The sequence below is a fragment of the Petromyzon marinus genome, chromosome 80 (genome assembly GCF_048934315.1).
Source record: "Petromyzon marinus isolate PM22_M1 ecotype Great Lakes invasive population chromosome 80, UKy_Petmar_22M1.pri1.0, whole genome shotgun sequence".
In the NCBI taxonomy this organism is placed as follows: Eukaryota; Metazoa; Chordata; class Hyperoartia; order Petromyzontiformes; family Petromyzontidae; genus Petromyzon; species Petromyzon marinus.
The window spans coordinates 9,338,921-9,352,420 of record NC_133746.1 but is presented as its reverse complement, the minus strand read 5'-3'; the positions used below and the strand labels follow the sequence as shown (position 1 = coordinate 9,352,420).

At 50.0% G+C, this 13,500-nt stretch overlaps 1 protein-coding gene across 3 annotated transcripts in view; it reads left to right on the top strand.

Annotated features, from left to right (window-relative positions):
• Positions 1–13,500, top strand: part of LOC116957675 (uncharacterized) — a 140,719-nt gene that overhangs the window by 49,224 nt on the left and 77,995 nt on the right. For all 3 annotated transcript variants that reach the window (XM_076057239.1, XM_076057240.1, XM_076057238.1), the window contains exon 4: positions 6,300–6,869. In XM_076057239.1, coding sequence (XP_075913354.1) covers positions 6,300–6,869 — 570 coding nt within the window. The remainder of the gene's footprint in view (positions 1–6,299; positions 6,870–13,500) is intronic.

The following is a 13,500-nucleotide window of genomic DNA, read 5'->3' as shown; positions in this document are numbered from 1 at the left end:
GTGAGCGGTGAGTGTGGTGAGGGTCACCGGTGAGTGTGGTGAGTGTGGTGAGTGTGGTGAGGGTCACCGGTGAGTGTGGTGAGCGGTGAGTGTGGTGAGTGTGGTGAGGGTTGATGGTGAGTGTGGTGAGGGTTGATGGTGAGTGTGGTGAGGGTCACCGGTGAGTGTGGTGAGGATCACCGGTGAGTGTGGTGAGCGGTGAGTGTGGTGAGCATTGATGGTGAGTGTGGTGAGGGTCACCGGTGAGTGTGGTGAGGGTTGATGGTGAGTGTGGTGAGGGTCACCGGTGAGTGTGGTGAGCGGTGAGTGTGGTGAGTGTGGTGAGGGTTGATGGTGAGTGTGGTGAGGGTTGATGGTGAGTGTGGTGAGGGTTGAGTGTGGTGAGGGTTGATGGTGAGTGTGGTGAGGGTTGATGGTGAGTGTGGTGAGGGTTGATGGTGAGTGTGGTGAGGGTTGATGGTGAGTGTGGTGAGGGTTGATGGTGAGTGTGGTGTGGATCACCGGTGAGTGTGGTGAGCGTTGATGGTGAGTGTGGTGAGGGTTGATGGTGAGTGTGGTGAGCGTTGATGGTGAGTGTGGTGAGGATCACCGGTGAGTGTGGTGAGGGTTGATGGTGAGTGTGGTGAGGGTTGATGGTGAGTGTGGTGAGGATCACCGATGAGTGTGGTGAGGGTTGATGGTGAGTGTGGTGAGGGTCACCGGTGAGTGTGGTGAGGATCGATGGTGAGTGTGGTGAGGGTTGATGGTGAGTGTGGTGAGGGTTGAGTGTGGTGAGGGTTGATGGTGAATGTGGTGAGCGTTGATGGTGAGTGTTGATGGTGAGTGTGGTGAGGGTTGATGGTGAGTGTGGTGAGGATCACCGGTGAGTGTGGTGAGGGTTGATGGTGAGTGTGGTGAGGGTCACCGGTGAGTGTGGTGAGCGTTGCTGGTGAGTGTGGTTAGGGTTGATGGTGAGTGTGGTGAGGGTTGATGGTGAGTGTGGTGAGGGTTGATGGTGAGTGTGGTGAGGGTTGAGTGTGGTGAGGGTTGATGGTGAATGTGGTGAGCGTTGATGGTGAGTGTTGATGGTGAGTGTGGTGAGGGTTGATGGTGAGTGTGGTGAGCGTTGATGGTGAGTGTGGTGAGGGTTGATGGTGAGTGTGGTGAGGGTTGAGTGTGGTGAGGGTTGATGGTGAATGTGGTGAGCGTTGATGGTGAGTGTTGATGGTGAGTGTGGTGAGGGTTGATGGTGAGTGTGGTGAGGGTTGATGGTGAGTGTGGTGAGGGTTGATGGTGAGTGTGGTGAGGGTTGATGGTGAGTGTGGTGAGGGTTGAGTGTGGTGAGGGTTGATGGTGAATGTGGTGAGCGTTGATGGTGAGTGTTGATGGTGAGCGTGGTGAGGGTTGATGGTGAGTGTGGTGAGCGTTGATGGTGAGTGTGGTGAGGGTTGATGGTGAGTGTGGTGAGGGTTGAGTGTGGTGAGGGTTGATGGTGAATGTGGTGAGCGTTGATGGTGAGTGTTGATGGTGAGTGTGGTGAGGGTTGATGGTGAGTGTGGTGAGGGTTGATGGTGAGTGTGGTGAGGGTTGATGGTGAGTGTGGTGAGGGTTGATGGTGAGTGTGGTGAGGGTTGAGTGTGGTGAGGGTTGATGGTGAGTGTGGTGAGCGTTGATGGTGAGTGTGGTGAGGGTTGATGGTGAGTGTGGTGAGGGTTGAGTGTGGTGAGGGTTGATGGTGAATGTGGTGAGCGTTGATGGTGAGTGCTGATGGTGAGTGTGGTGAGGGTTGATGGTGAGTGTGGTGAGGGTTGATGGTGAGTGTGGTGAGGGTTGATGGTGAGTGTGGTGAGGGTCACCGGTGAGTGTGGTGAGCGTTGCTGGTGAGTGTGGTGAGGGTTGATGGTGAGTGTGGTGAGGGTTGATGGTGAGTGTGGTGAGGGTTGATGGTGAGTGTGGTGAGGGTTGAGTGTGGTGAGGGTTGATGGTGAATGTGGTGAGCGTTGATGGTGAGTGTTGATGGTGAGTGTGGTGAGGGTTGATGGTGAGTGTGGTGAGCGTTGATGGTGAGTGTGGTGAGGGTTGATGGTGAGTTTGGTGAGGATCACCGGTGAGTGTGGTGAGGGTTGATGGTGAGTGTGGTGAGGGTTGATGGTGAGTGTGGTGTGGGTTGAGTGTGGTGAGCGTTGATGGTGAGTGTGGTGTGGATCACCGGTGAGTGTGGTGAGCGTTGATGGTGAGTGTGGTGAGGGTTGATGGTGAGTGTGGTGAGGGTTGATGGTGAGTGTGGTGTGAATCACCGGTGAGTGTGGTGAGGGTTGATGGTGAGTGTGGTGAGCGTTGATGGTGAGTGTGGTGAGGGTTGATGGTGAGTGTGGTGAGGGTTGATGGTGAGTGTGGTGTGAATCACCGGTGAGTGTGGTGAGGGTCACCGGTGAGTGTGGTGAGCGTTGCTGGTGAGTGTGGTGAGTGTTGATGGTGAGTGTGGTGTGAATCACCGGTGAGTGTGGTGAGGGTCACCGGTGAGTGTGGTGAGCGTTGCTGGTGAGTGTGGTGAGTGTTGATGGTGAGTGTGGTGTGAATCACCGGTGAGTGTGGTGTGAATCACCGGTGAGTGTGGTGAGGGTTGATGGTGAGTGTGGTGAGCGTTGATGGTGAGTGTGGTGAGGGTTGATGGTGAGTGTGGTGTGAATCACCGGTGAGTGTGGTGAGGGTTGATGGTGAGTGTGGTGTGAATCACCGGTGAGTGTGGTGAGGGTTGATGGTGAGTGTGGTGTGAATCACCGGTGAGTGTGGATTGCCGGTGAGTGTGGCTCAGATTGCCGGTGAGTGTGGTGTAGATCACCGGTGAGTGTGGCTCAGATTACCGGTGAGTGTGGCTCAGATTGCCAGTGAGTGTGGTGTGGATCGCCGGTGAGTGTGGCTCAGATTGCCGGTGAGTGTGGTGTTGATCGCCGGTGAGTGTGGTGAGGGTTGATGGTGAGTGTGGTGAGGGTCGCCGGTGAGTGTGGTGAGGGTCACCGGTGAGTGCGGTGTGGATTGCCGGTGAGTGTGGTGTGGATTCCCGGTGAGTGTGGTGAGGGTTGAGTGTGGTGAGGGTTGAGTGTGGTGAGGGTTGATGGTGAGTGTGGTGAGGGTTGAGTGTGGTGTGGGTTGATGGTGAGTGTGGTGAGGGTTGATGGTGAGTGTGGTGAGGGTTGATGGTGAGTGTGGTGAGGGTTGATGGTGAGCGTGGTGTGGATTCCCGGTGAGTGTGGTGAGGGTTGAGTGTGGTGAGGGTTGAGTGTGGTGTGGGTTGATGGTGAGTGTGGTGAGGGTTGATGGTGAGTGTGGTGAGGGTTGATGGTGAGTGTGGTGAGGGTTGATGGTGAGTGTGGTGAGGGTTGATGGTGAGTGCGGTGTGGATTCCCGGTGAGTGTAGGAGGAACGTTGAGATTTATAAAGGGCACGGGATCACCAATGAGGTCTGAATTGGTCTGTAATAAGTTAGGAGACTGATAATGGGTTGATAGGTATGTAGTACTGTAGTGTATAGTGTAGTGTATAATGTAGTGTATAGTGTAGTGTATAATGTAGTGTATAGTGTAGTGTATAGTGTGGTGTATAGTAGTGTATAGTGTAGTGTATAGTAGTGTATAGTGTAGTGTATAGTAGTGTGTAGTGTATAGTAGTGTATAGTGTAGTGTATAGTAGTGTATAGTGTAGTGTATAGTGTAGTGTATAGTAGTGTGTAGTGTAGTGTATAGTAGTGTAGTGTATAGTGGTGTAGTGTGTAGTAGTGTAGTGTGTAGTGTATTGTAGTGTATAGTAGTGTAGTGTATAGTGTAATGTATAGTAGTGTATAGTGTAGTGTATAGTAGTGTATAGTGTAGTGTATAGTAGTGTCTAGTGTAGTGTATAGTGTAGTGTATAGTGTAGTGTATAATGTAATGTATAGTAGTGTGTAGTGTATAGTAGTGTAGTGTATAGTAGTGTAGTGTGTAGTAGTGCAGTGTGTAGTGTATAGTAGTGTATAGTAGTGTGGTGTATAGTGTAGTGTATAGTAGTGTATAGTGTAGTGTATAGTGTAGTGTATAGTAGTGTATAGTAGTGTATAGTGTAGTGTATAGTGTAGTGTATAGTAGTGTAGTGTGTAGTGTAGTGTATAGTAGTGTAGTGTATAGTTTAGTGTGTAGTGTAGTAGTGTATAGTGTAGTGTGCAGTGTAGTGTGTAGTGTATAGTGTAGTGTATAGTGTAGTGTATAGTGTAGTGTATAGTGTAGTGTATAGTAATGTATAGTGTAGTGTATAGTGTAGTGTAAAGTGTAGTGTATAGTGTAGTGTATAGTGTAGTGTATAGTAGTGTATAGTGTAGTGTATAGTGTAGTGTATAGTGTAGTGTATAGTAGTGTATAGTGTAGTGTATAGTGTAGTGTATAGTGTAGTGTAAAGTGTAGTGTATAGTAGTGTATAGTGTAGTGTATAGTGTAGTGTATAGTGTAGTGTATAGTAGTGTATAGTGTAGTGTATAGTGTAGTGTATAGTGTAGTGTATAGTGTAGTGTATAGTGTATAGTGTAGTGTATAGTGTAGTGTATAGTGTAGTGTATAGTGTATAGTGTAGTGTATAGTAGTGTATAGTAGTGTATAGTGTAGTGTATAGTGTAGTGTATAGTAGTGTATAGTGTAGTGTATAGTAGTGTATAGTGTAGTGTATAGTGTATAGTGTAGTGTATAGTGTAGTGTATAGTGTAGTGTATAGTGTAGTGTATAGTAGTGTATAGTAGTGTATAGTGTAGTGTATAGTGTATAGTGTAGTGTATAGTGTAGTGTATAGTAGTGTATAGTGTAGTGTATAGTAGTGTATAGTGTAGTGTATAGCAGTGTATAGTGTAGTGTATAGTGTAGTGTATAGTGTAGTGTATAGTGTAGTGTATAGTGTGGTGTATAGTGTAGTGTATAGTGTAGTGTATAGTGTATAGTGTAGTGTATAGTGTAGTGTATAGTGTAGTGTATAGTGTAGTGTATAGTGTAGTGTATAGTAGTGTATAGTAGTGTATAGTGTAGTGTATAGTGTAGTGTATAGTAGTGTATAGTAGTGTATAGTGTAGTGTATAGTGTAGTGTATAGTGTAGTGTATAGTAGTGTATAGTGTAGTGTATAGTAGTGTATAGTGTGGTGTATAGTGTATAGTGTAGTGTATAGTGTAGTGTATAGTGTAGTGTATAGTGTAGTGTATAGTAGTGTATAGTGTAGTGTATAGTGTATAGTGTAGTGTATAGTGTAGTGTATAGTAGTGTATAGTGTAGTGTATAGTAGTGTATAGTGTAGTGTATAGTAGTGTATAGTGTAGTGTATAGTGTAGTGTATAGTGTAGTGTATAGTGTAGTGTATAGTGTGGTGTATAGTGTAGTGTATAGTGTAGTGTATAGTGTATAGTGTAGTGTATAGTGTAGTGTATAGTGTAGTGTATAGTGTAGTGTATAGTGTAGTGTATAGTGTAGTGTATAGTAGTGTATAGTAGTGTATAGTGTAGTGTATAGTGTAGTGTATAGTAGTGTATAGTAGTGTATAGTGTAGTGTATAGTGTAGTGTATAGTGTAGTGTATAGTAGTGTATAGTGTAGTGTATAGTAGTGTATAGTGTAGTGTATAGTGTATAGTGTAGTGTATAGTGTAGTGTATAGTGTAGTGTATAGTGTAGTGTATAGTAGTGTATAGTAGTGTATAGTGTAGTGTATAGTGTATAGTGTAGTGTATAGTGTAGTGTATAGTAGTGTATAGTGTAGTGTATAGTAGTGTATAGTGTAGTGTATAGTAGTGTATAGTGTAGTGTATAGTGTAGTGTATAGTGTAGTGTATAGTGTAGTGTATAGTGTAGTGTATAGTGTGGTGTATAGTGTAGTGTATAGTGTAGTGTATAGTGTAGTGTATAGTGTAGTGTATAGTGTAGTGTATAGTGTAGTGTATAGTAGTGTATAGTAGTGTATAGTGTAGTGTATAGTGTAGTGTATAGTAGTGTATAGTGTAGTGTATAGTGTAGTGTATAGTGTAGTGTATAGTGGTGTATAGTGTAGTGTATAGTGTAGTGTATAGTGTAGTGTATAGTGTAGTGTATAGTGTAGTGTATAGTGTAGTGTATAGTGTAGTGTATAGTGGTGTATAGTGTAGTGTATAGTGTAGTGTATAGTGTAGTGTATAGTGTAGTGTCTAGTGTAGTGTATAGTGTAGTGTATAGTGTAGTGTATAGCAGTGTCTAGTGTAGTGTATAGTGTAGTGTATAGTGTAGTGTATAGTGTAGTGTATAATTTCCCTCTCTTTCTCTCTCTCTCCCCGTCCGTGCAAGAACCGTCTCCCGTGGTGTCGCTCGCCTCCGCGTGGACCGGCGGCTCGCTCACGGCGAGGTGGCAGCCCGAACCGACGGACCCCAACGCGCGCCACTACCTCTACGAGGCCTGGGCGTGGCGCGGCCCCGGGCTGTCGGGCTCCCCGGCCGGCATCGACGAGATTCCCGACGCCGATGCGAGATGCCGGTGGGAGCCGTCCTCGCCCTGCGGCTCCTCCTCCTCCTCATCCTCATCATCCTCCTCATCCTCCTCATCCTCCTCATCCTCCTCGTCCTCCTCATCCTCCTTAACCTCCTCAACCTCCTCAACCTCCTCGTCCTCCTCATCCTCCTCGTCCTCCTCATCCTCCTCGTCCTCCTCATCCTCCTCAACCTCCTCGTCCTCCTTAACCTCCTCAACCTCCTCAACCTCCTCGTCCTCCTCGTCCTCCTCCTCGTCGTCGGCTTCCTGCACGAACGCGACGGAGGTGACCTTCGCTGGACTGGAACCCGCGACGGAGTACCGGGGGTCCGTCAGGGCGGTGGTCCAGGGGAAGGCTGGGGACTGCGTCACCTTCGCCGGAGTGACGGGTGAGCGGGTGGGGAGGGAGCGTGGTGAGCGGGGGGTGTGGTGTGGTGTGGTGAGCGGGGGGTGTGGTGAGCGGGGGGGTGTGGTGTGGTGAGCGGGGGGTGTGGTGAGCGGGGGTGGGGTGAGCGGGGAGAGGTTGGGTGGAGAGGGGTGGGTGGGTGAGTGGCCACACTGATGAGTTGGTGGTGTGGACAAGGCTGAGTTGGTGGTGTAGACAAGGCTAAGCTGGTGGTGTGGACAAGGCTAAGCTGGTGGTGTGGACAAGGCTGAGTTGGTGGTGTGGACAAGGCTGAGTTGGTGGTGTAGACAAGGCTAAGCTGGTGGTGTAGACAAGGCTAAGCTGGTGGTGTAGACAAGGCTGAGTTGGTGGTGTAGACAAGGCTAAGCTGGTGGTGTAGACAAGGCTAAGCTGGTGGTGTGGACAAGGCTAAGCTGGTGGTGTAGACAAGGCTAAGTTGGTGGTGTAGACAAGGCTAAGCTGGTGGTGTAGACAAGGCTAAGCTGGTGGTGTAGACAAGGCTAAGCTGGTGGTGTAGACAAGGCTAAGCTGGTGGTGTAGACAAGGCTAAGCTGGTGGTGTGGACAAGGCTAAGGTGGTGGTGTAGACAAGGCTAAGCTGGTGGTATAGACAAGGCTAAGCTGGTGGTGTAGACAAGGATAAGCTGGTGGTGTAGACAAGGCTAAGCTGGTGGTGTAGACAAGGCTAAGCTGGTGGTGTAGACAAGACTAAGCTGGTGGTGTGGACAAGGCTAAGCTGGTGGTGTAGACAAGGCTAAGCTGGTGGTGCGGACAAGGCTAAGCTGGTGGTGTAGACAAGGCTAAGCTGGTGGTGTAGACAAGGCTAAGCTGGTGGTGTAGACAAGGCTAAGCTGGTGGTGTAGACAAGGCTAAGCTGGTGGTGTAGACAAGGCTAAGTTGGTGGTGTAGACAAGGCTAAGCTGGTGGTGTAGACAAGGCTAAGCTGGTGGTGTAGACAAGGCTAAGCTGGTGGTGTAGACAAGGCTAAGCTGGTGGTGTAGACAAGGCTAAGTTGGTGGTGTAGACAAGGCTAAGCTGGTGGTGCAGACAAGGCTAAGCTGGTGGTGTAGACAAGGCTAAGTTGGTGGTGTAGACAAGGCTAAGCTGGTGGTGTAGACAAGGCTAAGCTGGTGGTGTGGACAAGGCTGAGTTGGTGGTGTAGACAAGGCTAAGCTGGTGGTGTAGACAAGGCTAAGCTGGTGGTGTAGACAAGGCTAAGCTGGTGGTGTGGACAAGGCCGAGTTGGTTGTGTAGACAAGGCTAAGTTGGTGGTGTAGACAAGGCTAGGCTGGTGGTGTAGACAAGGCTAAGCTGGTGGTGTAGACAAGGCTAAGTTGGTGGTGTAGACAAGGCTAAGCTGGTGGTGTAGACAAGGCTAAGCTGGTGGTGTAGACAAGGCTAAGCTGGTGGTGTAGACAAGGCTAAGCTGGTGGTGTAGACAAGGCTAAGCTGGTGGTGTAGACAAGGCTAAGCTGGTGGTGTAGACAAGGCTAAGCTGGTGGTGTAGACAAGGCTAAGCTGGTGGTGTAGACAAGACCGAGTTGGTGGTGTAGACAAGGCTAAGCTGGTGGTGTAGACAAGGCTAAGCTGGTGGTGTGGACAAGGCTGAGTTGGTGGTGTGGACAAGGCTGAGTTGGTGGTGTAGACAAGGCTAAGCTGGTGGTGTAGACAAGGCTAAGCTGGTGGTGTAGACAAGGCTAAGCTGGTGGTGTAGACAAGGCTAAGTTGGTGGTGTAGACAAGGCTGAGTTGGTGGTGTAGACAAGGCTAAGCTGGTGGTGTGGACAAGGCTAAGTTGGTGGTGTAGACAAGGCTAAGCTGGTGGTGTAGACAAGGCTAAGCTGGTGGTGTAGACAAGGCTAAGCTGGTGGTGTAGACAAGGCTAAGCTGGTGGTGTAGACAAGGCTAAGCTGGTGGTGTGGACAAGGCTAAGTTGGTGGTGTAGACAAGACCGAGTTGGTGGTGTAGACAAGGCTAAGCTGGTGGTGTAGACAAGGCTACGCTGGTGGTGTAGACAAGGCTAAGCTGGTGGTGTAGACAAGGCTAAGCTGGTGGTGTAGACAAGGTTAAGCTGGTGGTGTGGACAAGGCTAAGCTTGTGGTGTAGACAAGGCTAAGCTGGTGGTGTAGACAAGGCTAAGTTGGTGGTGTAGACAAGGCTAGGCTGGTGGTGTAGACAAGGCTAAGCTGGTGGTGTAGACAAGGCTAAGCTGGTGGTGTAGACAAGGCTAAGCTGGTGGTGTAGACAAGGCTAAGCTGGTGGTGTGGACAAGGCCGAGTTGGTGGTGTAGACAAGGCTAAGTTGCTGGTGTAGACAAGGCTAAGCTGGTGGTGTACACAAGGCTAAGCTGGTGGTGTAGACAAGGCTAAGCTGATGGTGTAGACAAGGCTAAGCTGGTGGTGTGGACAAGGCCGAGTTGGTGGTGTAGACAAGGCTAAGCTGGTGGTGTAGACAAGGCTAAGCTGGTGGTGTAGACAAGGCTAAGTTGGTGGTGTGGACAAGGCTAAGCTGGTGGTGTAGACAAGGCTAAGCTGGTGGTGTAGACAAGGCTAAGCTGGTGGTGTAGACAAGGCTAAGCAGGTGGTGTAGACAAGGCTAAGCTGGTGGTGTAGACAAGGCTAAGTTGGTGGTGTAGACAAGGCTAAGCTGGTGGTGTGGACAAGGCTAAGCTGGTGGTGTAGACAAGGCTAAGCTGGTGGTGTGGACAAGGCTAAGCTGGTGGTGTAGACAAGCCTAAGCTGGTGGTGTAGACAAGGCTAAGCTGGTGGTGTAGACAAGGCTAAGCTGGTGGTGTGGACAAGGCCGAGTTGGTGGTGTAGACAAGGCTAAGTTGCTGGTGTAGACAAGGCTAAGCTGGTGGTGTAGACAAGGCTAAGCTGGTGGTGTAGACAAGGCTAAGCTGGTGGTGTAGACAAGGCTAAGCTGGTGGTGTAGACAAGGCTAAGTTGGTGGTGTAGACAAGGCTAAGCTGGTGGTGCAGACAAGGCTAAGCTGGTGGTGTAGACAAGGCTAAGCTGGTGGTGTGGACAAGGCTAAGCTGGTGGTGTAGACAAGGCTAAGCTGGTGGTGTAGACAAGGCTGAGTTGGTGGTGTAGACAAGGCTAAGCTGGTGGTGTAGACAAGACTAAGCTGGTGGTGTGGACAAGGCTAAGTTGGTGGTGTAGACAAGGCTAAGCTGGTGGTGTAGACAAGGCTAAGCTGGTAGTGTAGACAAGACTAAGCTGGTGGTGTAGACAAGGCTAAGTTGGTGGTGTAGACAAGGCTAAGCTGGTGGTGTAGACAAAGCTAAGCTGGTGGTGTAGACAAGACTAAGCTGGTAGTGTAGACAAGACTAAGCTGGTGGTGTAGACAAGGCTAAGCTGGTGGTGTAGACAAGGCTAAGTTGGTGGTGTGGACAAGGCTAAGCTGGTGGTGTAGACAAGGCTAAGCTGGTGGTGTAGACAAGGCTAAGCTGGTGGTGTAGACAAGGCTAAGCTGGTGGTGTAGACAAGGCTAAGCTGGTGGTGTAGACAAGGCTAAGCTGGTGGTGTAGACAAGGCTAAGCTGGTGGTGTAGACAAGGCTAAGCTGGTGGTGTAGACAAGGCTAAGCTGGTGGTGTAGACAAGGCTAAGCTGGTGGTGTAGACAAGGCTAAGCTGGTGGTGTGGACAAGGCCGAGTTGGTGGTGTAGACAAGGCTAAGTTGCTGGTGTAGACAAGGCTAAGCTGGTGGTGTACACAAGGCTAAGCTGGTGGTGTAGACAAGGCTAAGCTGGTGGTGTAGACAAGGCTAAGCTGGTGGTGTGGACAAGGCCGAGTTGGTGGTGTAGACAAGGCTAAGCTGGTGGTGTAGACAAGGCTAAGCTGGTGGTGTAGACAAGGCTAAGTTGGTGGTGTGGACAAGGCTAAGCTGGTGGTGTAGACAAGGCTAAGCTGGTGGTGTAGACAAGGCTAAGCTGGTGGTGTAGACAAGGCTAAGCAGGTGGTGTAGACAAGGCTAAGCTGGTGGTGTAGACAAGGCTAAGTTGGTGGTGTAGACAAGGCTAAGCTGGTGGTGTGGACAAGGCTAAGCTGGTGGTGTAGACAAGGCTAAGCTGGTGGTGTGGACAAGGCTAAGCTGGTGGTGTAGACAAGCCTAAGCTGGTGGTGTAGACAAGGCTAAGCTGGTGGTGTAGACAAGGCTAAGCTGGTGGTGTGGACAAGGCCGAGTTGGTGGTGTAGACAAGGCTAAGTTGCTGGTGTAGACAAGGCTAAGCTGGTGGTGTAGACAAGGCTAAGCTGGTGGTGTAGACAAGGCTAAGCTGGTGGTGTAGACAAGGCTAAGCTGGTGGTGTAGACAAGGCTAAGTTGGTGGTGTAGACAAGGCTAAGCTGGTGGTGCAGACAAGGCTAAGCTGGTGGTGTAGACAAGGCTAAGCTGGTGGTGTGGACAAGGCTAAGCTGGTGGTGTAGACAAGGCTAAGCTGGTGGTGTAGACAAGGCTGAGTTGGTGGTGTAGACAAGGCTAAGCTGGTGGTGTAGACAAGACTAAGCTGGTGGTGTGGACAAGGCTAAGTTGGTGGTGTAGACAAGGCTAAGCTGGTGGTGTAGACAAGGCTAAGCTGGTAGTGTAGACAAGACTAAGCTGGTGGTGTAGAATAGGCTAAGTTGGTGGCGTAGACAAGGCTAAGCTGGTGGTGTAGACAAAGCTAAGCTGGTGGTGTAGACAAGACTAAGCTGGTAGTGTAGACAAGACTAAGCTGGTGGTGTAGACAAGGCTAAGCTGGTGGTGTAGACAAGGCTAAGTTGGTGGTGTGGACAAGGCTAAGCTGGTGGTGTAGACAAGGCTAAGCTGGTGGTGTAGACAAGGCTAAGCTGGTGGTGTAGACAAGGCTAAGCTGGTGGTGTAGACAAGGCTAAGCTGGTGGTGTAGACAAGGCTAAGCTGGTGGTGTAGACAAGGCTAAGCTGGTGGTGTAGACAAGGCTAAGCTGGTGGTGTAGACAAGGCTAAGCTGGTGGTGTAGACAAGGCTAAGCTGGTGGTGTAGACAAGGCTAAGCTGGTGGTGTAGACAAGGCTAAGTTGGTGGTGTAGACAAGGCTAAGCTGGTGGTGCAGACAAGGCTAAGCTGGTGGTGTAGACAAGGCTAAGCTGGTGGTGTGGACAAGGCTAAGCTGGTGGTGTAGACAAGGCTAAGCTGGTGGTGTAGACAAGGCTAAGCTGGTGGTGTGGACAAGGCCGAGTTGGTGGTGTAGACAAGGCTAAGCTGGTGGTGTAGACAAGGCTAAGCTGGTGGTGTAGACAAGGCTAAGTTGGTGGTGTGGACAAGGCTAAGCTGGTGGTGTAGACAAGTCTAAGCTGGTGGTGTAGACAAGGCTAAGCTGGTGGTGTAGACAAGGCTAAGCAGGTGGTGTAGACAAGGCTAAGCTGGTGGTGTAGACAAGGCTAAGTTGGTGGTGTAGACAAGGCTAAGCTGGTGGTGTGGACAAGGCTAAGCTGGTGGTGTAGACAAGGCTAAGCTGGTGGTGTGGACAAGGCTAAGCTGGTGGTGTAGACAAGCCTAAGCTGGTGGTGTAGACAAGGCTAAGCTGGTGGTGTAGACAAGGCTAAGCTGGTGGTGTGGACAAGGCCGAGTTGGTGGTGTAGACAAGGCGAAGTCGCTGGTGTAGACAAGGCTAAGCTGGTGGTGTAGACAAGGCTAAGCTGGTGGTGTAGACAAGGCTAAGCTGGTGGTGTAGACAAGGCTAAGCTGGTGGTGTAGACAAGGCTAAGTTGGTGGTGTAGACAAGGCTAAGCTGGTGGTGCAGACAAGGCTAAGCTGGTGGTGTAGACAAGGCTAAGCTGGTGGTGTGGACAAGGCTAAGCTGGTGGTGTAGACAAGGCTAAGCTGGTGGTGTAGACAAGGCTGAGTTGGTGGTGTAGACAAGGCTAAGCTGGTGGTGTAGACAAGACTAAGCTGGTGGTGTGGACAAGGCTAAGTTGGTGGTGTAGACAAGGCTAAGCTGGTGGTGTAGACAAGGCTAAGCTGGTAGTGTAGACAAGACTAAGCTGGTGGTGTAGACAAGGCTAAGTTGGTGGTGTAGACAAGGCTAAGCTGGTGGTGTAGACAAAGCTAAGCTGGTGGTGTAGACAAGACTAAGCTGGTAGTGTAGACAAGACTAAGCTGGTGGTGTAGACAAGGCTAAGCTGGTGGTGTAGACAAGGCTAAGTTGGTGGTGTGGACAAGGCTAAGCTGGTGGTGTAGACAAGGCTAAGCTGGTGGTGTAGACAAGGCTAAGCTGGTGGTGTAGACAAGGCTAAGCTGGTGGTGTAGACAAGGCTAAGCTGGTGGTGTAGACAAGGCTAAGCTGGTGGTGTAGACAAGGCTAAGCTGGTGGTGTAGACAAGGCTAAGCTGGTGGTGTAGACAAGGCTAAGCTGGTGGTGTAGACAAGGCTAAGCTGGTGGTGTAGACAAGGCTAAGTTGGTGGTGTAGACAAGGCTAAGCTGGTGGTGCAGACAAGGCTAAGCTGGTGGTGTAGACAAGGCTAAGCTGGTGGTGTGGACAAGGCTAAGCTGGTGGTGTAGACAAGGCTAAGCTGGTGGTGTAGACAAGGCTGAGTTGGTGGTGTAGACAAGGCTAAGCTGGTGGTGTAGACAAGACTAAGCTGGTGGTGTGGAC